At 39.6% G+C, this 25,037-nt stretch overlaps 1 protein-coding gene across 5 annotated transcripts in view; it reads right to left on the bottom strand.

Annotated features, from left to right (window-relative positions):
* Window positions 1-19,987, bottom strand: part of ZMYM5 (zinc finger MYM-type containing 5) — a 41,121-nt gene extending 21,134 nt beyond the window's left edge. Inside the window, exons 1-4 of one of the 5 annotated variants that reach the window (XM_081126814.1) lie at window positions 19,824-19,987; window positions 18,876-18,948; window positions 8,251-8,743; window positions 7,918-8,011 (exon numbers count right to left, since the gene is read on the bottom strand). In XM_081126814.1, coding sequence (XP_080982940.1) covers window positions 7,918-8,011; window positions 8,251-8,733 — 577 coding nt within the window. In that variant the 5' untranslated portion in view covers window positions 8,734-8,743; window positions 18,876-18,948; window positions 19,824-19,987. Of the gene's footprint in view, window positions 1-7,917; window positions 8,012-8,250; window positions 8,744-14,448; window positions 14,498-18,875; window positions 18,949-19,526 lie in introns of those variants that run through there. The other 4 variants (XM_081126817.1, XM_081126815.1, XM_081126816.1 and 1 more) reach the window with 4 other exon arrangements.
* Window positions 19,988-25,037: the final 5,050 nt, after the last annotated feature.

Genomic DNA, 25,037 nt, shown 5'->3' on the forward strand with positions numbered 1-25,037 from the left:
TATAAGGGGATTGAAGTAATCTCTGAAAATGGTTCACTATTCACTTGACCTAGAACACCCCACAATATCATGGAAATCAAGATTCAAATCTGTCCTGCCAGTGTGGCTCAGTGGTTGAGCATTAGCCTATCATCCAGGAGATCAAGACTTGATTCCCAGTCAGGGCACATGCCAGGGTTCTGGGCTCCATCCCCAGTAGGGGTTGTGCAGGAGGCAGCCGATCAATGAATCTCTCATCACTGATGTTTCTAGCCCTCTCTCCCCCTCTGCTTCCCTGTCTCTGAAATCAATAAAGATATATATATATATATATATATTATATATATTAAAAAAAGAGGTTCAAATCTTCATGTTCATTTCAAGAACACTTGTGAAACTGCCCAGGCCATCGAGGGTTTGCATATTAGAAAAGGCCCCAAGTATATGAAGGATGTCACTTTATAGAAGCAATATGTATGAGCCATTCTCTCTCGTTACAACGATGAATTGGGTAAGTGTGACCAAGCCAAACAATGGAGATGGAAACAGGGTTGGTGACCCAAAAAGAGTGCTGAACTTTTGCTGCATGTGGTTAAAAATGCGGAGAGTAATGCTGAACTTAAGGGTTTAGATGTAGATTCTCCGGTAATTGAGCACATCCAGGTGAACAAAGTATCCAAGATGCAGTGCAGAACTTACAGAGCTCAGGGACAGATTAACTCATTCATGAGCTCTCCCTGCCACAGATGATCCTTATTGAAAAAGAGCAGACTATTCCTAAACCAGAAGAGGAGCTTACACAGAAGAAAAATATATTCCATAAGAAACTGAAGACACAGGGGCACACCTAGAGCACCCAGCTCAGATGACTAGGGAGGCTGCACCACTGGGCCCTAAAAGACAACTACTACACAAGGCCACTCTACCAAGTCTGGGAGACATTGCAGCTCTAACTAATGCATAGAAACATATACAGGGAAGCAGCCAAAACGCGGAGATGAAGAAACATGTCTCGAAAGAACGGGAGAAATCTCCAGAAAAAGAACTAAATGAAACAGAAACAAGCAAACTACCAGATACAGAGTTCAAAATAATGGTTATAAGGATGATCAAGGAACTTACTAAGAACTTCAAGAAACTTAGAACTTCAACAGCATGAAAAAGGACTTATGAACCATAAAACAGAACCAGTCAGAAATGAAGGATACACTAACTGAAATGAAGAATAATTTACAGGGAATCCACAGTAGAGTAGAGGATGCCGAGAATCAAATCAGTGATTTGGAATATGAGGAAGCAAAAAACACCCTGTCAGAACAGCAAAAAGAAAAAGAAAATCCAAAAATATGAAGATATAGAAGCCTCTGGGACAACTTCAAGCATACCAACATTCACATTATGGGGAGATACTAGAAGTAAAAGAGAGGGAGAGCAAGAAATTGAAAACCTAATTGAAAAAACAATGACAGAAAACTTCCCTTACCTGATGAAAGAAATAGACATACAAATCAAGGAAGGTCAGAGAGTCCCAAACAAGATTAATCCAAAGAGGAACACACCAAGACACATCATAATTAAAATGCCAAAGGTTAAAGACAAAGAGAGAATCTTAAAAGCAAGAGAAAAGGAGTTAATTATCTACAAGGAAGCTCCAAGAAGACTGCTGATTTCTCAACAGAAACTTTGCAGGCCAGAAGGGAGTGGCAAGAAACATTCAAAGGGATGAAAAGCAAGGATCTACAACCAAAATTACTTTACCCAGCAAAGCTATCATTTAGACTTGAGGTCAGATAAAGAAAAAGCTAAAGGAATTCATCACTACCAAGCAGTATTACATAAAATGTTAAAGGGTCTTCTTTAAGAGAAAGAAAGAAAGAAAGAAAGAGAGAGAGAGAGAGAGAGAGAGAGAGAGAGAGAGAGAGAGAACAAAGAAACAAAGAAACAAAGAAAGAAAATACGAACAATAAGACAGCAATAAATACATATCTATCAATGACTGAATTTAAAATCAAAATAAATAAACAAGCAAAACAGAAACAGATTTATAGATACAGAGAACATTTTGATGGTTGCCAGATGGGAGGAGGGTTGGGGAAAAGGGCAAAAAAGGTGAAGGGATTTAGAAGTACAAATCAGTAGTTATAGTATAGGCATGCAGATATAAAGTACAGCACAGGGAATACAGTCAATAATATTCTAATAAGTATTTATTTTTAAATATGTTTTTATTGATTTCAGAGAGAGGAAGGGGGAGAGAGAGAGAGAGAGAGATAGAAACATCAATGATGAGTCATTGATCAGCTGCCTCCTGCAGGCCCCCTGTTGGGGATCGAGCCCACAACCCAGGCATGTACTCTGACTGGGAACTGAACCGAGATCTCCTGGATCCTAGGTTGATGCTCAACCACTGAGCCATGCCTGACTGGGCTCTAATAACTATTTATGGTATCAGATGGGTATGACATTTCTTAGGGATGATCACTTAGTAAGTTTCATAATGTCTACTCACTGGAGTGTACACCTGAAACTAATATAATATTGTATGTCAACTGTAATTGAAAAGAAAAAATGATTAAAAAAAAAAGAAGAAACTACAGAAACATAAACTTATGGCCTAGGAGTAATTCTGCATAAAACAAAGGCTAATAAAAAAAAAAATCAACAAAAAACCACGATGAGATATCACTTCACACCTGTTAGAATGGCTACCATCAATAAATCAACAAATAGGATCCATGATGGCAGCAGATTGAGTGGAAGCTACACTGATACTCTCCTAGCACCAAACGTATTACAACTAAAATACAGAAAAACCACTGTGGATAATCACCTGCAGTAGAAGACTAGCTGGAGAGCACCCTCATAATCAAAGACAAAATGTGGAGACACATAGAGACTGATAGAAAGAGCAAAGGCATGCGAGGGTTGGCTGAGCTCCCACAGGCAGCAGCTGAAGGTCCAGAGGGATATCTAAGCTGTTGGGGATTCCCACTGAGGACTCTGATGTCTAAACCCCAAGCTGGGCTACACAGCCCAGAGCACCAGAACTGAGAAAGGTATCCACATAACATATGGCTGTGAAAAGCAGCAGGGTTTCTGTCTGCCAGGGAGAGATGGCTGGAAATGCAGGCATTCTCTTAAAGGGCCAATGCACAGCCTTTGTGCAGCCTCTCACCTTGGGCTCCAGCGATGGGAGAGCAGAGTGAACTAGAGCTGTGTAAGGAGAATCCAGGGCAGTTGGCTGGGGTAATAGAGCTCACAAAGGGCACCCATCTGGACCCCGGTTCTGAGTCATTCTTCAATACGGCAGAAGAGATCTTTCTCAGGCAGACATTTACCTTCTAAACAGCTTTTGTGGGAGGGGGGGCAATTGCCCCACCCTGCTGGAAAACCTCTAGCCCCACCTTGGAGCTTCTATAGCCTGAGGCTCCTTAAGAGACTGATAACAATCAGCCACCCCACCCTGAGGTGTTTCTACCACCTGAGGCTCATTAAGAGACTGAATAGCAATCAGCCTCTGGGTGCTTTGAGTCTTCCATATTTGCTTCTGGACTCAGGGCTTGGAAAAGCACACCCTGGTGCATATCTTGATCCTATCCAAACACACCCAGCCCCTGCAGAGGAAACCACAAGGTGTGGAGTGTGGAAAACTTCAAACAGGGTACTCAAGGCCAGTCACAAACAGCATCTGGCATTGGCCTGCACCAGAGACCATCCAAAAGACTGGGAGTCCTAGCAGATCTACCTAATATATAGAAACAAATCCAAACAGGCAGCCAAAATGGGAAGACAAAAAACAAATGAAAGAATAAAAGAATTCTCCAGAAGAAATGCTAAAGAAAATAGAGCTAAGCAATCTATCAGATATAGAGTTCAGAATACTGATCATAAAGATGCTTTACAGCATGAAAAAAGATATGGAAACCATGAAGAAAATTAAAAATGAAATAGTGAAAATAAAAAACCATTGGAAGGAATGAACAGCAGATTAGGGGAAGCTGAGGATCAGATCAGCAAATCAGAAGACAGGGTATAAAAAAAATCACTCAGTCACAGATCCGAAAAGAAAAAACAATTAAAAAACAAGAGGTCAGTCTAAGGGAGCTGTGGGACAACATAAAATGTAACTATATTCTCGTCACTGGAGTGCCAAAGGAGGTCGAAAGTAAGCAAGGGTTAGAGAACCTGTTTGAAGAAATAATGGCAGAAAACTTCCCTAACCTGGTCAAGGAAAAAGTCATACAAGTTCAGGAGTCACAGGGAGTCCCAAGAAAGAAGAACCCAAGAGGCTCACACCCAGACACATCATAATTAAAATGCCAAAAATTCAAGACAAAGAAAAAATCTTAAAGGCAGCAAGAGAAAAGCAATCTGTTACTTATAAAGGAGTTCCCATAAGGCTGTCTGCTGATTTCTTATTAGAAACTCGACAGGCCAGAAGGGAATGGCATGAAGTATTCACGGTAATGAAAAGCAAGGATCTGAAACCAAGCATACTCTATCCAGCAAAGCTATCATTCAAAATAGATGGTGAAATAAAGAGCTTCCCAGATAAAAAAAAGCTGAAGGAATTTATCATCACCAAACCAGCATTGCAAGAAATGTTAAAGGGGCTGTTGTAATAAGAAGTTGAAATAGAATGAGACACATAGGCACAAAGAAATAAAATGGCAATAGATAAGTAACTATTAATAATAACCTTAAATATAAATGGATTAAATGTCCCAATCAAAAGAAATAAGGTAGCTGAATGGATAAGAAAACAAGACTCAAATATATGCTGTCTACAAGAAACCCACCTCAGAACAAAAGACCCACACAGGCTGGGGGGAAAAATAACTTCTGGAGGACTTTAAAGGAGAGATAGACTGTGATACAGTCATAGTAGGGGATGTTCACACCCCACTGATTTTACTGGATAGATCTTCCAGACAAAAAAATCAACAAGGAAGCAGTGACTCTAAATGACACACTAGATCAGATGGATTTAACTGACATTCACAGAACATTCCACTCCAAAGCAGCAGAATAGGCATTCTGCTCAAGTGCACATGGAACATTCTCAAACAGAGACCACATATTAGGAAACAAAATGATTCTCTACAAGTGATCTTACTCACATGTGGAATCTAATGAAGAAAATAAGCTGATGAGCAAAACAGATACAGAGATAAAGAAGCATGGAACAGACTGACAAATCTCAGAGGGAAAGTGGGGGTGTGTGGGGAGAGATTAACATAAGAATTTATATCCATATATGCATAACCCATGGACACAGACAATAGTGGGGTGAAGGCCTGGGGGGAGGGTTACGGGAGAGAGGATCAATGGGGGAAAAAAGGAGACATTTGTAATACTTTCAACAATAAAGATAAAGTTAAAAAAATCAGCAAACACCACATCCAATAAATTAACAAACAAGTGTTGGTAAGGATGTAGAGAAAAGGGAACCTTGTAAAGTGTTGGTAGGAATGCAGATTTGTGCATCCACTATGGAAAACAGTATGGAGGGTCCTCAAAAAATTAAAAATGAAACTGCCTTATGACCCCACAATTCCATTTCTGAGTCTATATCTGGAAAAAAACCAAAAAGCTAATTTGAAAGAATATATGCACCCTTATGTTGTTTACAATATCCAAGATATGGAAACAGCTGAGGCACTATTCAATAAACAAGTGGATAAAAAAGTGACAGTACATATATACAAGAGATTACTCAGCCTTTAAAAAGAATGAAACCTTACTATTTCTGACAGTATGGATGAACCTAGAGGGTGTTATGCTAATTGAAATAAGTCAGACAGAGAAAAACAAACACCATATGATTTCATTTATGTGTGAAATCTAAAGAAGAAAACAGAAAATAGATGAACAAGACAGAAACAGACTCATAAATACAGAGAACAGACTGATGGTTGCCAGAGGGGAGAGGAATTAGGGGCTGGGTGAAAAAGGTGAAGGGATTACATTTTTTATGTGTTTATTAATTTCAGAGAGAGGAAGGAAGAGGGAGAAAGAGAGATAGAAGTATCAATGATGAGAGAGTCATTGATCAGCTGCCTCCTGCACGCCCCCTACTAGGGACTGAGCCCACAATTTGGGCATGTGCCCTGACTGGGAATCGAATGGTGACCTCCTGGTTCACAGGTCAACACTCAATCACTGAGCCATGTCAACAGGGCTTCAATTACTTTTAACACATCTTTCATTATAGAGATCCCAATTTTTTATAATATTACTTATCAGGCTTAACTCTTAATCAACAAAAGGTGTACATAGTAAATGGATCACAAACATGAGTGAAAAAACTTATAAAATGTTATATAAATTAAATCAAGATACCACATTTTAGGGATCAGTTTAGTAAACATTAAATAATACTCCTACCCCTGTGGGAAGCTTACAATATGGGAAAAAAACTCTTGTTGTAAGAAAATAATACAGTTTTTTGGTGGGGGAAATTTTGCATTAACCATCAAAAGCTTTAAAAAATACGTTCAAATTTTGATTTAGCAATTCCATCTATATAAACTTTTCTCAAGAAAATAGACAAGTGTGCCAAACTTAAAGAGATATTCTTGAGAACCCTGTTTACAATTAAGAAAACTAGAAACAGCCCTAGCTGGGTTGGTTAGTTGGCTGGACCATCATCCCATACACCGTCAGGACCCATACCTAGGTTGTGGTTTCAATCCCCAATCAGGCACGTAGGGAAAACAACTGATCTGTGTGTTTCACTCACATTGATGTTTTCTCTCTGTCTCTGCCTCTCTCACACTCACTCACTCTTTGTAAAAATCAATAAAAACATAACCTTGGATGAGGATTAAATAAAAAATTAAAAAGAAAATAAAGGAAACCATATAAATGCTAAAAGAAAGTAGAGGAATGGGTACCTCAGACAAAGGAATATTTTATAGCCATGAAACTTCTATTTTCAAAATGACATAACGTTCTAAAATTTAGTCTAAGTAAACCAACAAAATACAAAACTATATATAACATGCTCTAAATTATATTTTTTAAAACCACAGAAACAAAGACTGAAAGCAAACAAACTGAAATTTACACAGTGGTCACTTCTGGTTAGTGGAGTAAGGTGACTATGATTTCTTTCAAATATTCTATAATAACCACATAGTATTCTTATAACCAGAGAAAAAGTTTAATTGAAAAAAAAATACTAGTGTTCCATTAAAGCAATGAGTGACTAGATTCATAGCTCTAATTACTTTTCAGTCCTTTCCCAAAATTCTAAGTTGATCAATAGCTAAAAAGTACTAAAAAGGCCAAAAAACACTGCCAAGAACACCCTCCCCCTCTAAAAACAAAACAAAACAAAAAAATTCCCATCAAAACCCAACATGTCATGAAAAAAGCCACAAAAAAGATCTGCTAAGTTTTAAATAACTTTCATTATATCTTAATTTTTTCAGAACAAGACTTTTAAAAATATAGGTCTATGAATTAAAGGCAATAAACCTTTAAAATTAAGCAATAAAATGCTGATTTAAAAATGAAAACCAGAGACAAGGAATTTAAAAATAAACACCTGTTAAGCAAAAACTGAAATTTCAAGTTACATAATTATAAATCAAATAAAATTCAATTACTACATAATATTACTTTATATACCCCTTTAGTTCAACCCATCTTTTTATTCTATGATTTTTACATTAAAATAGACACTAGTAAACAAGGGCAGTGGTAGTGGTTATGGAGTTTTTCAATGAAAACACTTTAGATGTAAACCACAATTAGTAAAATAGATTAAATTTCTGAAAGTTCAGAAACCAAGTAAATTGCACAGTTTTATTCAGCAAAATATTCTATTAACCTGAAAGCCAGGAAGAAGAACGTATTTCACATAGAATATAAGTGAGATAGATAACAGCCGAAAGTTTATTTACTTGGGGTAGAAGATCACTCACAGCTTACCAGGACTATGATGAGTTGCAAATCCTCCGTTCTGAAATTCATCTCCTGTCACATTCATTCTACCAGGATTAAAAGGTCCTACTCCAGTCTTGGTCTGTGAAGTTAAAGATGGGGTGTATGTTTGTATGTTAACACCAAAACTACTTGGCTGAAGTCCTTTAGCGACATCTCCCAAGTTGGTATTCTATAGTGATGTTACAAGTGTAATCATTAAGTTCATATCTCGCCCAGCATTCACAGAGCTTACACCTGTTTCTAAGGTTGTAACATTAGCAATTTGAATTTCAGAGTCGATTCTGTAGTGATAACACTATTACCCATTCCTACATTTACCTTTCTTCTTGAAAGACTGGAAGTGGAGAAATCCACATCTTTGGTTCTGTTTTTAGTTCCTGGAAGTCCCCATTCAATAAAACTGAAAGAATTTTTCTTTTTCCCTCCATTTGTTTCTATGTCCTCTTCATCATCAATAACAATAGTCTCACTTATATTTCCCTTCTGAGAAACCAAATCTCTTGAGGAAGGAATTATGGAATCATTTCCTTGTAGCTTTTCATTTCTTGATGAAGCAAATATAAAATTTCTTTGATCAGTTATTATTGAAGAAGTTGAAGGAGGTTGTATAGATTCAATAAACACAACATCATCATCATCATCATCTTCCACCAATGAGTTTCTATATCTATTAACTAAAGGACTAACTGGATGATCAAGTGAATTTCCTACATCTGTGAGACTAGCTGCCATGGCTTTACTCCCTAATAACACAGGAGTCTGTTCAGTCAAGTCTAATCCTCCCACTGAACCTGTGTCCATGCCAAAGAACCTGTAAGAGACAGAGAATGGGGTGGGGGTGGGGGGAGTTAGAGTATGATTATTGCAAGAACTAGCACAAATGAAATTTTAAATTCTATTCTTTGTGATTTTTATCTAACATTTAGGGAAAACACTGTCACCCATTCTGTTTTTCCTCTCCCATTAACCATATAATGCTTACTTCTTAAGAATTAGATTAAAATTAATTATCCAATTTTTGGTAGTCCTTAAAAAAATTACTCCACTAACAGTAAAGTCCTCATTTACACCATCAATAGGTTCTGCGACTTTAAGGGAAACATTTAAGGAAATCAACTTTACCATAGGCTAACTGATATAAACACGAACTAAGTTCCTACAGCATCTCATCAACATTATAATAAAACATTTTTGAGTACCAGTTATACTCAATTTGACTTACTCCCCCTTTAGAAGGAAAAAATACTTGTCTTCCTTTAAAATAGAATAAAAAAATAATTTATCAAGTACTAATAATCCAGAATCCAAATATAATCAATATGCTACATGTACTTCTATCTACTAAAATGAATGGTATTGCCCAATCCCTATTTCTCTAGTCTTTTGTAATTTTTTTTCAAATTCTCTACTTCAAACATAACTCTATGATTAAATCTTTCCGAATCATTTTTGTCCTCGTCCTGGAATTGTAAGACATTATGCTGTGTTTTCTATGTAAAAGTCTAAAAACAACCCTGTGACACAGGCATAATTTAATACATTTTGCATATCAGGAAAGAGATGCTAACTAAATTGTTCTAGGTAAGCCCAAATAGAACTTAAACTCAGGGTTCTAATTCTAGGGTCCAAATTCTTAATCACTCTGTTATATTCAACAAACATTTCTTTGTACCTCGGTATGACAACTGGGTATGACAAAAGAAAGGATCCAACAGAGGGACACAGTTGAAGAATCTGGAGAAGTGAATTATCAATAAAGTGAGGCTGATGAGGATACCGCTGAGATGAGGACATGTGCACAGGTGGTGGTGAAATTGATCTTTTTAAATAAATATTTTATATTTTAATAAACATTTTATGTTTTTATTGCTTTTAGAGGAGGAAGGGAGAGGAACAGAGAGGTAGAAACATCGATGAGAAAGAAACATCAATCAGCTGCCTCCTGCACACCCCCTACCGGGGATCAAGACCGAAACCCAAGCACGTGCCCTGACCAGGAATTGAACCAGTGACCTCCTGGTTCAGGGGTCAACATTCAACCACTGAGTCACACTAGCCAGGCATAACCTTGAAGAGATATCACAACTATCTCCAAAGCCAGAGGGAAAAAGTAGGCATAACTGGAATGTACGTAAGTATGGAGAAATGATAGGTGGAAAGCAGAGGTAAGTTTATCGATGCTGGCCTGAATTTTCTTAGCTAGTAACTCGAGACTAAAGGAGGTGGAAACTGTATGGGTGTCAGATATTTTAATAAAAAACTCACTTCATTCCATTTTAAACACCTCATATTGAACTATGCTAAGTAACATTTCTATCCTATAATTTTCCAAAGTAATGTAATTGATAATAGTTACAGTCACATAATAGGTGTTATGTCAATAATATATTAATTTAGTTAATGCTTACATGAGGTAGGAACTATTTTTCCAACTTTATCCATTAGCAAACTAAGACTCAGAAAATAAGGACTCTGCCTGGCCTGCCCAAGTCTCCATTGCTGGGAAGGATAGAGTCAGGATTCAAATTCAAGAAATCTGACTCCAGAATCTATCTTACAACTACTACGTTACATGAAATTAATGTATAAAACAATTTTAAAAAATCACTCATCTTTAATTACAATAAGCAAGTTCATTAAAACAAAATCAACATTCAAATAAGTCAATTTAAAAGATGCAGAAATAATGAATCTAAGGAACCAGTATAAAAGGGTTACAAAATAAACACAAAAGTTGGGATCGTGGCGAACACTCCTTCAGTAAACTTAGTATGTGGTTGATTTTCAAAAGCAAGAGACAATAATTTAGCCTTAACTGAGTTATGAAATATAAGAACTGTTATATACGAACTCTGTCCTTTCTATATTTGAATGCAAAACAAAACAGAACAATTTCTGGAAAAGAGCTATAGCTGACTACACAGTAGACTCTTGTGGCTGCTATGTCCTAGGTCCTGTCTCAATCTTTTCAAAAGAAAATAATACAAAGGGCATTTTTTCTTTATGCTCAGCTCACTGCAGTCACCTACCTCTGAAAAAAGTTTAAGTATTCACCTATTTTCGAAATCCCAGATTATAAAAGTTAACCACGACTAAAAGCCATTGTGCATTTAATTTAACCATCTAACACTTTCTTAATTCCATAAACACAAGACTAAAGAAAAGTTTCTACTATTTCTATAACATTATTCAAAAACAGAGAAAACGTTATGGCTTTCCTTATTAGCTATGTGTCACTGAGCAAATTACTTCACTTCAATGAATTTTACTTTTCTAAACTGTAAACTGTAAATGGGGATAATATATGACTCCGTGGTTTTTATTCAGATAACTGAACATTCAATTCCCTAGTGTCTACCTGGACTATACTAAAGGGTGCAAACAATGTTAAATTCCTATGTCATGATAGAGTATTTAGGCAAATCCTTGGCCTATATCCTAGGATATCAACAACAGTCTAATCAATCTTAAACATTTATCTAGTCTTGTGGTATCTCATTCATTTACAAATTATAACTATTTAATGTTTAATTGATTTTAATTTTGTATGATAAAATGAAAATTAACGTAAAATAAAATAATGTAAAATCAAATGAAAATCTGCACAGAGAAGGCTGATACAAAATTACATTACCACTATACAAAAAGCTTGGCTGGGGATTTTCCAAGATGACAGCGGATTGAGTGGTGGCTACACTGACACTCTCTCAGGATCAAACTGGAATTACAGCTAAAATATAGAAAACCCATCCTGAATAATCAACCGGAACTGAAGACTAGCTGCAGAGCACCCTCATAACCAAGGACAAAAAGTGGAGACCACATAAAGGCTGGTAGGAAGTGTGGAGGAGCACATGGGCTGGCTGGGCTCATAGGCAGCAGGAGGGATACTTCAGCTGTAGGGGGTTCCCGCTGAGGACTCTGAGGTATAAACCCCAAGCTGGGCTTCCCAGCCCAGAGCACCAGAACTGAGAAAGGTGCCCGCATAACATCTGGCTGTGAAAAACAGCAGGGTTTCTGTCTGCCAGGGAGAGACAGCTGGAAATGCAGGCACCCTCTTAAAGGGCCAATGCACAAAGTTTCCTGTGTAGCCACCCACCTTGGACTCTAGGATAGGGAAGGCAGAGTGGACTAGAACTGTGTGAGAATCCAGGGTGGCTGGCTGGGGGAATAGAGCTCAGAGGACAGCCATTTGGATGCCTGTGTTGAGTCATTCCCCACACAGAAAGACATCTTTCTCAGGCAGACATTTACCTTCCAAGCAGCTTTTGCCTTGGCAGGAAGCAACTGCCCCACCCTACTGGAAAACCTCTGTCTGCACCTTGTGGAGTGTCTATAGCCTGAGGCTCATTAAGAGGCTGAATAACAGCCTCTGGGTGCTTTGAGTCTTTGCTTGATTTGATTCTGGACCCAGGGGCTCGGAAAAGCAGACCCTGGTGCACATCTTGGTCCTGTCCACACACACCCAGCCCCAGCAGAGGGAACCACAAAGTGTGGAGTGTGGAAAACTTCAAACAGGGTACTCAAGGCCAGTCACAAACAGTGTCTGGCATTGGCCTGCACCAGAGACCATCCAAAAGACTGGGAGTCCTAACAGATCTACCTAAAACATAGAAACAAATCCAAACAAGCAGCCAAAATTGGGAGACAAAAAACAAGCCCGAAGTGAAAGAACAAAAGATTCCTCCAGAACAAGAGCTATATGAAATGGAGATAAGCAATCTATTAGATATAGAGTTCAGAGTACTGATCATAAGGCTGCTCAACAGTATGAGAAGAGATATGGAAACTATGAAAAGAATTAAGAATGACACAGTAGAAATAAAAAATACATTGGAAGAAATGAACAGCAGATTAGCAGAAGCTGAGGATCTGATCAGGCAATTAGAAGACGGTAGAAAAAAAATTAATCAGAAAAACAAAAAACAATTAAAAAATAGGAGGACCGTTTAAGGGAGCTTTGGGACAACATGAAATGTAACAATAATAAGTGTGCCAGAAGATGTAGCAAGCAAGCAAGGATTATAGAACCTGTTTGAAGAAATAATGACAGAAAACTTCCCAAACTTAAGTCAAGTAAAAAGTCACACAAGTTCAGGAGGCAAAAAGAACCCAAAGAGGCCCACACACAGACACATCATAACGAAAATGCCAAAAATTCGAGACAAAAAGAGAATCTTAAAGGCAGCAAGAAAAAAGCAATGTTTCCTACAAAGGAGCTCCCATAAGTCTGTCAGCTGATTTCTCATCAGAAATTCTACAGGCTAGAAGGGAATGGCATGAAGTATTCAAGGTAATGCAGAACAAGGATCTGAAACCAAGCATACTCTATCCAGCAAGGCTATCATTCAAAACAGATGGTGAAATAAAGAGCTTTCCAGATAAAAAAGGCTAAAGGAATTTATTACCACGAAACTAGCATTGCAAGAAATGTTAAAGGGACTGCTGTAATAAGAAGTGGGAATAGAACAAGAAACAGAGACATAAAGAAATAAAATGGCAATAGATAAGTATCTATTAATAACAACTTAAATATAAATGGATTAAACACTCCGATCAAAGGACATATGGTAGCTGAATGGGTAAGAAAACAAGACCCAAATATATGCTGTCTACAAGAGACCCACCTCAGAACAAAGGACTCCCACAGGCTGAAGTGAAAAATAAAACTTCTGGACATAGTATGGGATGTTCACACCCCAATGACTTTACTGGATAGATCTTCCAGACCAAAAAATCAACAAGGAAACAGTGACTCTAAATGACACACTAGATCAGATGGATTTAAGTGACATTCACAGAACATTATATTCCAAAGCTGCAGAATACATATTCTCCTCAAGTGCACATGGTATATTCTCAAAGATATGTTAGGACACACGTCAGGACGCAAAACAAGTCTCTACAAGTTCAAGAAGACTGAAATCATATCAAGTATCTTCTTGTACATTTACATAATGGAACACTATACAGCTGTAAAAAAGAAAGATCCCTTGCCCTATGGAACAGCATGGTGGGACCTGAAGAGTATTATGCTAAGCAAAATAAGTCAGTCAGAGAAAGACAAGTGTCACATGATCTTACTCATATATGGAATCTAATGAGAAAATAAACTTATAAACAAAACAGATCGAGATACAGAAGCATGGGACAGATGGATGAATCTCAGAGGGAAGGCAGGGGTGGATGGCTGGGTAGAGGTTAACCTAAGAATTTATATGCATATATGCATAACCCATTGACACAGATAACAGTGAGGTGAAGGCCTGGGGGGAGGGGTACGGTGGGAGGAGATCAATTGAGGGATAAGAGGGACATATGTAGTACTTTCAGCAAGAAAGGTTAAAAAAAAAAAAAAAGGCTGAAACCAAAGCAGGACTCAAATGTAAACTGTCTCTAGGTAATGGATAATGACCTTGCAAAGTTAACAGGGTGTTTACTTAGGGGGTAAAGATAAGAGCTAACACTAAAACAAGCATATATATGAGGGTACTTTGCCCGATTATACTGAGTTACCTTAAGTAACATCTCATCTCACTGTTGTTTTAATAGGCACACCTTGGAAAAATTGGAGGTTCAGTTCCACACCACTGCAATGAAGTGAATATTGCAATAAAGGGTGATACACATTTTTTGGTTTCCCAGTGCAAATAAAAGTTATGTTTACATTCTACAGTAGTCTATTAAGTATGAAATAGCATTAAGTCTAAAAAAGTGTACATAACATTATATATATAAATAAAACATAAAACTTGCCATTTTAACCTTTTTTTTTTTAAATTAAAAAATATATGTCTTTATTGATTTCAGAGAGGAAGGGAGAGGAGAGAGAGAAAAACATCAATGATTAGAGTCATCGATTGGCTGTCTCCTGCACGCCCCACACTGGGGATGGAGCCCAAAACCCGGCATGTGCCCTGACTGGGAATCGTACGGTGATCTCCTGGATCATAGGTTGATGCTCAACTGCTTAACCATTTTTAAATGTACACTTTGGTGTCACAGTTTTTTTAAATGTGCTGTTTAAAAGTTGCAAAAAATTTTTAAGGAATTAAGTTATAATTAAGTATCACTAATTTTCTTCAAATCATGTAATTAAAAAATTAACTGAATAATAGCCATTCAATATGCAATTATATTTATGTACAATTAGAAACTTACATATTTAAAAGAACCAGTTAAAACACTGAAACTCAAAGAGAAATGTGGAGATATTAATGACAAGATTAGCACATGAGGAGAAAGGTAAACTAATCTGCTTATGAACCTACAAAAATTAAAATCACCTTAAAGTATTTAAAAATATTTATTGTGGCTGGCCAGGCATGGCTCAGCAGTTGAGCATCAACCTAGGATCCAGGAGATCACGGTTCGATTCCCGGTCAGGACACATGCCTGGGTTGCGGGCTCGATCCCCAGTTGGGCGCATGCAGGAGGCAGCCAATCAATGACCCTCTCATCATTAATGTTTCTCTCTCCCCCCTCCCTTCCTCTCTCTCTTAAATCAATAAAGATATATTTAAATATATAAATCAATAGATATATTTAAATATATACATATACATTTTTTTTTATTGTTTCAAAGGTTCATTTTGGCCGCCTATAAGCACATCTGTATTTTCTAGGCTCTATTAAAGATAATTAGGATGGCCGGGCTGGAGTGGCTCAGTTGGTTGAGCATCCCGTGCACTGGAAGGTTGCTGGTTACATTCCAGGTCAGGGCATATACCTTGGTTGTGGGTTTGATCTCCAGTCAGGGAACATATGGAAGGCAACCGATCAATGTTTCTCTCTGACACTGATGTTTCTCTCTCTAAGCATGTCCTCCAGTCGGGATTTAAAAAAAGATAATTAGGATGTATGCTACTTATACTTTCACAAAACTAACAACTCTTACTTTATATATTTACATGAAAATAATCTCAATTCCAAAACCACCACCTTGTTTAGTGAATATATACTACAAGCATTCCCATTTAAAGTCACAAACAAAATAAAGGTGAACCCTACCACAAACAGCAAGAGGATTACTGAAGTGACTAAGTACAAAACTGCCATCTAGAAATCAATAGGGATTAAGCTGCTAGGTTGATCACAATTAACTTCATACCTTTCTAAGTCTCCAGAAACACCACACAGGAAAAAAAGAAACAAAATTAACATTTTAATTGATTTTTTAGAGAGAGGAATGGAGAAACCTGATGAGAAAGAAACATTGATGGGCTGCCTCCCGCACGCCCCCTACTGGGGATCAAGGCTGAAACCCAGGCAGGTGCCCTGACCAGAAATCAAAACTATGACCTCCTGGTGTATTAGACAACCCTCAACCCACTGAGCCACACCAGCAGGGCCATACCAGCTGGGCAAAAACAACAAAATTTTGTAAGCGGAAGAGCAGATGGATGAGCAGTTAACTAAGCTAACCTGAGAGCCAAACTCTAAAACCGTGATGGAAAAAGCTGAGAAACATTCTGATTTAGGCTACCAAAGCCTTAAAGGGCTCCAGATATCCCTGGAATAGGAGTAGGTGGCTAAACTAAGAACGTTGGGAAATCCTCAATCCCATCCCTCCTTACATGTTCATGGTGACAGGTCTTTCCCCACCCTGGCACAGGTTCTAGACTTTTATTCTCTGGAGAAGATAGAATGTCTTGGGTTCACCAAGCAAGGATGTCTGCTTCAATATCATACAAATGAAATGGCTCAAATCCCACTGATCCCAGGGAGCAACATCCAGACCTCTATCTTCCAGGCAGCAGACTATTTTCTGGAAGTCTTCTTTCTCAGAAACACTCTTCTCTGTGGAATTAGGAACCAGCAAAAGGAAAGACCTAAAGATAAGGACTCAAGAGGTTCCCCATCAATTGTCCTAAAGAGTCATCTTAGAGTGAAGCTTCAACCTGAAAGCCCCACTCACTCTTCCAAACTGCTTTCTACTTCCCAATTCTTGATCAGGAGGTGACCAGTCAAGAATTAGGAAATATCAGAGAAAAGCTGATAAGAAAAATAGTTAAAAGAGATAAAAACAAAGGAGAGATAATACAGGAAAAAGGAAATGTAAAATGAAAAACCACAAAGTTATCAGTACTCAAGATGGATAAGGGATGAACAAAAGACCATAAAAAAGGAACACTTCTTACATAAAAAGAGCTTCCAGAAATTAAAATTTAGTAGAAGTGGAAAACTCAGCAAAAGGCTTGAAAGATAAAGCTAAGGAAATCATGTAAAAAAAAAAAGGATAAGAATTAGAGCTGCCATTAATGTGTGTGTGCCATAACTTGGCAGCAGGCTATTTTTGGGTAAAGCCCCTTAAACCAGGTACTTTACCAATTTTTATACTTATTTCAATTTTCATACCAATCCTGAGAAGACACACATAACTTACCCATTTAAAAATGTGCATGCTAAAAGTGCATTTAATTAAGATGTACATTTGTAAATGTGCACAATACAGGTTTAAGTATTGACCTTACTTAGTTTGCACTTGCCAACGAGAGCAGATGTGTACTCTGGATACCACTAAAACCCGATCCTTTGTTTGACATCATGATGAAATACCCTAGAAACACTCTGATGAGAAAAGTGGCTTTTCTAAGTGAGTGTAACCGGGTCAGTGACTTGTTACCTTGTGATCTTAGTCCCTGCTAGTTCCCTTTCCCTGTGAAGGCCCATCACAGATCTACTAGAGCCATACCCACGTCCTATCATCTCCCCAAACTAGCAGGGGAAAGTGAAATATCACTTCAGGTTTCCTAAGAAAATTACCCAGTTGAACAATATTCATTCCTAAAAGCTAGACATAGCACTCTACCTCCTAACACACTGTCCTAAGTCTAACTAACTAAAGAGGTGTGCTACGAAGCATAACACAGTGTAAGTGAAAGCCAACTTTGGTCAGGAGCAACAAGGGAAAGGGAAGGCAGGAATGCTACTATGGGAGATCAACAAGTTTCTTTTTGAATACCAATGGAAAATTGCTTGATCAGCTTTAAAGGACAAAATAGGCAGACCAAAGACTGTACAGAATCCCAGACAATAAATGTAGAATTAGATTTTTTTTAAAAAAATCATCATTTTGTCCAGCTGGGTGTGACTCAGCAGTTGAGCATCAACCAAGGATCCAGGAGGTGGTGGTTTGATTCCTGGTCAGGGCACATGCCCAGGTTGTGGGCTGGATCCTCAGTTGGGGGGCGTGAGGGAGGCAGCCGATCAATGATGACTCTCATCACTGATGTTTCAACTCTCTCTCTCCCTCTCCCTTCTTCCTCTCTCTGAAATCAATAAAGATTAAAAAAAAAAAAAATCACCATTTTGAGACTCCTTAATAAAATTCTTGATTCAAGCAAGAATTGGTGGTTAAAACTATTACCTGAATAGCTGACAGAGAACTGGGCATTTTATTGTGCCAAAATGAACACCAAATAGATTCCTTTCTGGTAACAAGGAAAAAGCACATTCACTTCATAATGGAAGGATCAGGTGGTCACTACCAATTTAGTGGTCAATCTCAGAACCATGTAGTGTGACAACTAGATTACCTCCTGATGTGATGCTGGGTGGGGGACCAGCAGGTTACATAAACATAACTCAAATATCAGACAAACACATACAAAAAATATTGTCAACTTTAAAACAACAGGAGAGTTAGATTTTTCTTAATCCAACAGCAAACAAAAAAATTTTGGATCCATTATAAAGGAAGGAAAATATATTAAATGCAAAGCCTGTAAAATAAAACTACCTTTAAGTCCTATTTTGGAACTCTAGAGAGTATCAGTGATGGTAAGTATCACCACCCACTTCCAAACCTAGCAGGGCTCTGGGGACAGGGTCCACCGAGGCAACTGGTTCTTTGCCTTCAAGATAACAGAAAGTTAAATCACACAGAACACCACTGTACTATTGCATTCAGTGTATGAAGCAGAAAAACAGGATTAAATTACTCATAAAGGAGATATCTTCCTCCTTAATTTCTGCCAAAGCGTCACCAGACTGGCCTGAAAGTGATTCCCGGTCCTAGAATGGGAGAAAAGATGAAAAACTGTTTAGTTACAGCCAACCTGGACGCTACACAATTCCCACCCTGCAGAGGGAAGAAGAGGGACAAAGAATAAGAGTTCGGCGCTCTTTTGCCCTCCCCCATCCTCCAAAGCGGCGGGGAAACCAGCTTTAAAAAACTACAGTGACCGCACCACCAGACAGAGCTGAGTCTGTTCCCTCAAACTACAGAACGGGGGTGGGAACGGGGTGGGGGTGGGGGCAGAGGCATCAAGGCAGCTCAAAGGGCGGGCGGGGCAAACGTTGCCTGGACGCCAGCAAGGGAATGGCGTCCCCTCCCAAATAGACCCAGCCGGTGTCTTCCACGTCACTCCAGGCACCAAGGTAGGAGATGCACAGGTCTGAAATCTCCCATGTATGTCCCGAGACTTGCGCCCCTTCGGCCCCCGGTCCACCATGAGAAACGCGCCCCAGTAAGACCTAAAGAGGAGCGGGGAGCAGACCACGGCGCGGACGCGGAACCTCGCCCCCAAACTTGGGAACCCCAGGCTCTGGCACAGCCCTGAGAGCGGGAGGACCTGGTGCCCCTCCCATACCTTCTCCCGGACAGAAAGGAAAATGCCCGCGGCGTCCCCGCCCGGGCCACCAGGCCTCGCCTGCGAGCCCGCAGCCCTGAGCTGCGATAGGACAGGAGTGAGCCCGGACTAGTCCCCAGGGACCGACGCGTAGCGGCGGCGGCGACGGCGGCGGCCGAGCCGTGGGGGTTAGTCCCGGGCCGGTGGGAGGTTCCGGAGGCCTCCCTAGCCCATCTCCGCCTCCTGAGCCTGAGCTGCGCCCAGCCACCCCCACTGTCGGCGGGCCTGGAATGCGAGGACCGCGGAGACAAGCCTCACCCGGTTCTGGCTGCAGCTCCTCCGAACGAAACCTCCCCTTCCCCGACCCACCCCCCTGGGCGACGCGCACAACTCCGCTCAGTGCAGTCCGGGATTAGGCGCTGAGAGCAGGCGGCTGAAGCTGCGGTGCGCCGAACACGGGCAGGCCCCGCCCCCTTCGCTTCCATTGGCTGGCGGGGAGGTCCAGCCGGGGCACCCAGGGCTCGTCCATTAGCGGCGTCCGCCTTCCTTCAGGACCCCTGGAAGGGATGGCCCGGGGGCTGTCCGCGAGGCACAGGCCACACCCCCGGCCGGGACCAGAGCACTGTCCCTCCCTCCTGCCCCGCCCCTGCCCCCGCCTCGCCGGATCTATTAGGTTAGTGGCCCGAGTATTTTTTTTGTCGCCGCCCGGTCACAAGCTCGCTCTCTGAAGAACCGGCGGGAGGTTGCTAATCATCTCGGGACGGCCCGAGACACAGGCCGAGCCGCCTGCCCTCGCTTGGGACGGGGTCGCTACGGTTCCTAGCGGACCTGCTGAGGGAGGGACGCCGCCTCGATGTCCCCAACACCCTCATGTCCAGGTCCTGGAGGCCCAGTGCGGGCCGCCGGGTGGGGGCAGCCGTGGGCCAGCGGGGCCCGCGGGCGAAGGTGTGCTTGAGTAATCTGGGGATGACGCAGGTCCACCTGCGTCTCGTCCGGTGAAGAGCAGCCCCGCTGCTGGTAATGGCTGCGGGAGGAGATGGCGTCCTCCATCTTGTCGGGACCCACCCGGAACCGGGCCTTTTGGGCTGGGCGACATGTCTCGGGCAGCCCCCGCTGAGCTACGCCATTCGGCCAAGGAATAGCCCGCTCCCAGCATCTGCGTAGGGCCCGGGAACCGGAAATGGCAGGGAAACCCAGACGCCGCTCTTCGCCGAAGAGGCCAAGATGGAGGCGCTGCGGCTCTGGGTGCCCTCGCCGTCGGCCTGCGTTTTCCCCTAGCGACTGTTAGTGGTATTACAGCGATGGAGTGGGGTTTAATGGAAGTTTGTGAAAAACCATTTGGATCATAATGTCTGGAAACACAGATAACATCATTTAAGTGAAAAACAGGTTGAGCCGCATTTGATTACTTCTTCTGGTTACTTATGGTAAAGATAGGTTTATTGAGTTACAGTCGCAATTCACCTGAGACAAAAGGATGTTCATAGGCTGATGAGAGTCCTGGTTTTCTTCACAGTGCTGTATTTCATGGATATTCCTAATGTCACCAAGATTTTTTTATTTGCAGCCCTCAATTATTGGTTGGGAATAAATGAAGTAACGTATTTCCAACATTTTCATAACTTATAAATTATAGTCATCCCTCTTGTGTTAAGCACATGTAAATGCAAACCAGAGGTAAGTTGAGTTGATAGAGAAAGCTCTATAGATATAATTTTAAAAAATCTTTGATTTCCGAGAGAGAAACATCAATGATAAGAGAGTCGTCATTGATTGGCTGCCTCCTGCATGCCCCTACTGGGGATCAAGCCTGCAACCTGGACATATGCCCTGACCAAGAATCAAACTGATCTCCTGGATTATAGGTCAGTGCTCAAATGCTGAGCCACGCCCAGCTGGGCTCTATAGATATAATTTAAAGTAAGGTCTGCCAGAGACTTAAAATTGTTAGGTTCAGTAGCCACATGTCATGTATTTTCTAAAGCACTGTGAAAAACTGGTAACATTTCTTTTCCCTGATAATGGTGAGTACCAGGTCCATTTCCCAATGAAAACTCTTACCTTGGTGTGCTGCAACAATTTCAGAGAATGTTGAAAATTTAGGAAAACAGATGAACAAAATAGATTCAGAGACATAGAAGCGTGGAACAGACTGACAAATCTCAGAGGGATGGCGTGGGTAGGGGGATGGTGAGGAGAGATTAACCAAAGAATTTATATGCATATATGCATAACCCAGGTACACAGATAATAGTATGGTGAAGGCCTGGGGGGGAAGGGGGTGGGTGTGGGGCGGAGGAGGTAATAGGGAAAAAAGGGGACATGTAATCTTTTCAACAATAAAGATAAATTTAAAAAAATTAGGACAAAAAGTCTTCATTGGTGATAATATATGTTAATGGATTTAATGTCACAAAAATTTGTTTCCTAAATAAATTAAGAAATTTAATTAAGATAAACACAACTGCTTCCTTATTTTTTAATTGCTAGAATTTTTAAAGAAGATTTTTGTTGATTTTTAGAGGGAGAGGGAGAAAGTAACATCTATGGATCGGCTTCCTGCTGCATGCCCCCTACCAGGGATCAAGCTGGAAACCTGTCATATGCCCTGACCAGGAAACAGGCACAGGACTATGCCCAAACAACTGAGCCACACAGGCCAGGGGACAATGGCTTCTATACAGACCACAGGAGCAAACTAAAATAAAGTGGGAGTAAGATAAAGCTGAGTGACATTGAGCTTCCCAGGACAGAAGACTTGCATTCAAATTCTTGTTTGGTCTTTGGCTAATTACAAGTCCTTGACTATTTTTTTTTTTCAATGGAAATAAGAATTCCACTTTTTTCTTTATTTATTGATTTTAGAGAAAGAAATGAAGGGAGAAAGAGAGAGAGAAACATCACTTTGTTGTTCCACTTATTTATGCATTGATTGGTTATTTCTTATATGTGCTCTGACCAGGAATCACACCCAAAACCTTGGCATATTGGGATGACCCTCTAACCAACTGAGCTAGCTGTCCAGGGCCATCTCTTACTTTCCCTCAGCTTCACTTGCTATTTTGTAATAAAATACAGGATGTTGTAAGAGCCAAATAAAAAAATTGTGAAATTGATAGGAACAAGACAACGTTATTTATTCTGGATCTTTTAATAATTAAGGACTCACCATTTGTGGAAAAGCAGAAGCATTGGGACTAAGCATACACTTTCTGGAGGCAGATTACCTGCCTCTGAATCTGTCACTAGCTAGCAAGTTACTTAAACTATTACTCCTAGTAGCTGCCTTGGACAGTATAGATACCGAATAGTTCCACCGTCTCAAGAGAGTAGTATAGGAAATCATTAATCTTAAACATTATTAGAGGAGGGGGAAGAAAGATTGAAAAATCAACCAGCCATTTTAAGCTTTTCAGTGTTTGTCTCTTCTCTCCTAATAAGTTTTCCTCATTTTCTTGCTTAAAACGCTGTTTTGTTTTGTTTTGTTGTTGGTTTATATGAGTGTTTAATTCCCTTAGTTTCTTTTCTCTCTGATCCTCCACCCCACAAATGTTATGATCTATGATCATGATAACCTTTGTAATTCTGTTGTTTTAAACCACCAAGTTTTTGGCAATTTGTAATGGCAGCCTTAAGAAGCTAATATAGCACTATTATATAGCAGTAAAGCAAAACAAGAAATAAAGTGAGAATTAGATAAATCAATAAACAGTTTTATTTGAAGATTTTAATGTTCCCACTCTCAGAAACTGATAGACCAAGGAGATAAAAAAATAAGTAGTAGATATATGTATATACAGAATTACACAATTAGCAAATAGACAGTTTTTACAATAAAAATACAGGGTGTCCCAAAAAATATACACACTTTTAACAACTGATAGCTCAATTGATGTTTCTTTTCAGGCTTAACACATTGTAATTAATAATTATTTAAAGTGTGTATACATTTTTTGAGGACACCTTAAATTTACAACAATAGATCAGACTTAGCCATAATTTAATCCTTAATGAATTTGAAAACTATCATACAGATCATGCTCTACAACCATAATCCAATAAAATTTAAATAATAACAAAATTAATAAACCCTTGATGTTTGAAAACTATGTAACTGTTGGGGTAAAAGGAAGTTATCAAAGAAATGAAAAAATGCTTAAGAATGAAATGGTAATAACACGAGATGTCAAAATATGTGAGAAAGACCCAAAGCAGAATTAGAGGAAAGCTGTAACTTAAAATATGTTTATCAGGAAAATTTCCTTCTTTAACGCCTTCCAGCTTCAACACGTCTAGTTGCAAATCAACTTCTATATTTTTTAGGCATTTATAAAAATGCCCCACTTCTAGGTGCCCAAACTTTGTTTTGTGTTTCAATTATTTAAAAGATACAATCTTCCAAAACTCAGACCAGAAGAAATGGACAGTCTGAATATTGTATATATTTATTTAAAAAAACTTCAACCCACCAAAATGAAAAAAATGGAATTTTTTGTTTGCTTATGGATTTGTGTAATTATTGATGCTAAATGTTGCTAATCCATGATATAAAAAAATGCCTATTGTCCTCCATATTTATTCCTGGGCTAGAAATAGTGCATATCACATAAAGACTATAAAATTTTATTAAGCCTTAAATTTTTTTAAAATTGGTTTTTAGAGAGAGAGGAAGGGAGAGGGAGAGAGAAAGAGAAACACTGATGTGAGAGTACATTAATTGGCTACCTCCTGCACTCTCCCTACCAGGGTTTGAGCTCTCGACCCGGGCACATGCCCTGACCAGGAATCAAACCCGCAACTTTTGGTAAATGGGATGGCGCCCAACCAACTGAGCCACACCAGCCAGGGCTTATTAAGCCTTTATATTTCAAGATTTTTATTTAAACATTGTTGGAATATGCAGCATAAACCTTGTTTCATTATTTAATGAACTGGAGTAATATTAAAAACTAAACAAACAAAAACACAACTTAAGCCCTGGCTGGGTACCTCAGTTGGTTAGAGCATTGTCCCCCTACACCAAGGTTGCAGGTTTGATCCCTGGTCAGGGCACATACAAGAATCAACCAATGTGCCCAGCCAGGCGTAGCTCAGAGGTTGAGCATCGACCTAGGATCCAAGCGATCAGGGTTCGATTCCCGGTCAGGGCACATGCCCGGGTTGCGGGCTCGATCAATGACTCTCTCATCATTGATGTTTCTGTCTCTCTCCCTCTCCTTTCCTCTCTCTGAAATCGATAAAGATATATAAAAAAATAAAATAAAATAAATATAGTTAAAAAAAAAATCAACCAATGAATGCATCAATAAGTGGAACAACAATTCGATGTTCCCCCCTCTTTCCCCCCTCTTTCATCTCTCTAAAATCAATAAAAATAAAATAACTTTAATAGTTCCTAATCCTTGAAATCTGTAAATATTTACAAGGCAAAAATTTGCAAATGATTAACGGCCTTGAGTAAGGAAGAATATGGGATAATAGGTGTGGGCCTTCATGCACTTATAGGTATACTTACAAAAGGGACCCTTATAA

This window comes from Miniopterus schreibersii (assembly GCF_964146895.1).
Source record: "Miniopterus schreibersii genome assembly, chromosome: 2".
Lineage (NCBI taxonomy): Eukaryota > Metazoa > Chordata > Mammalia > Chiroptera > Miniopteridae > Miniopterus > Miniopterus schreibersii.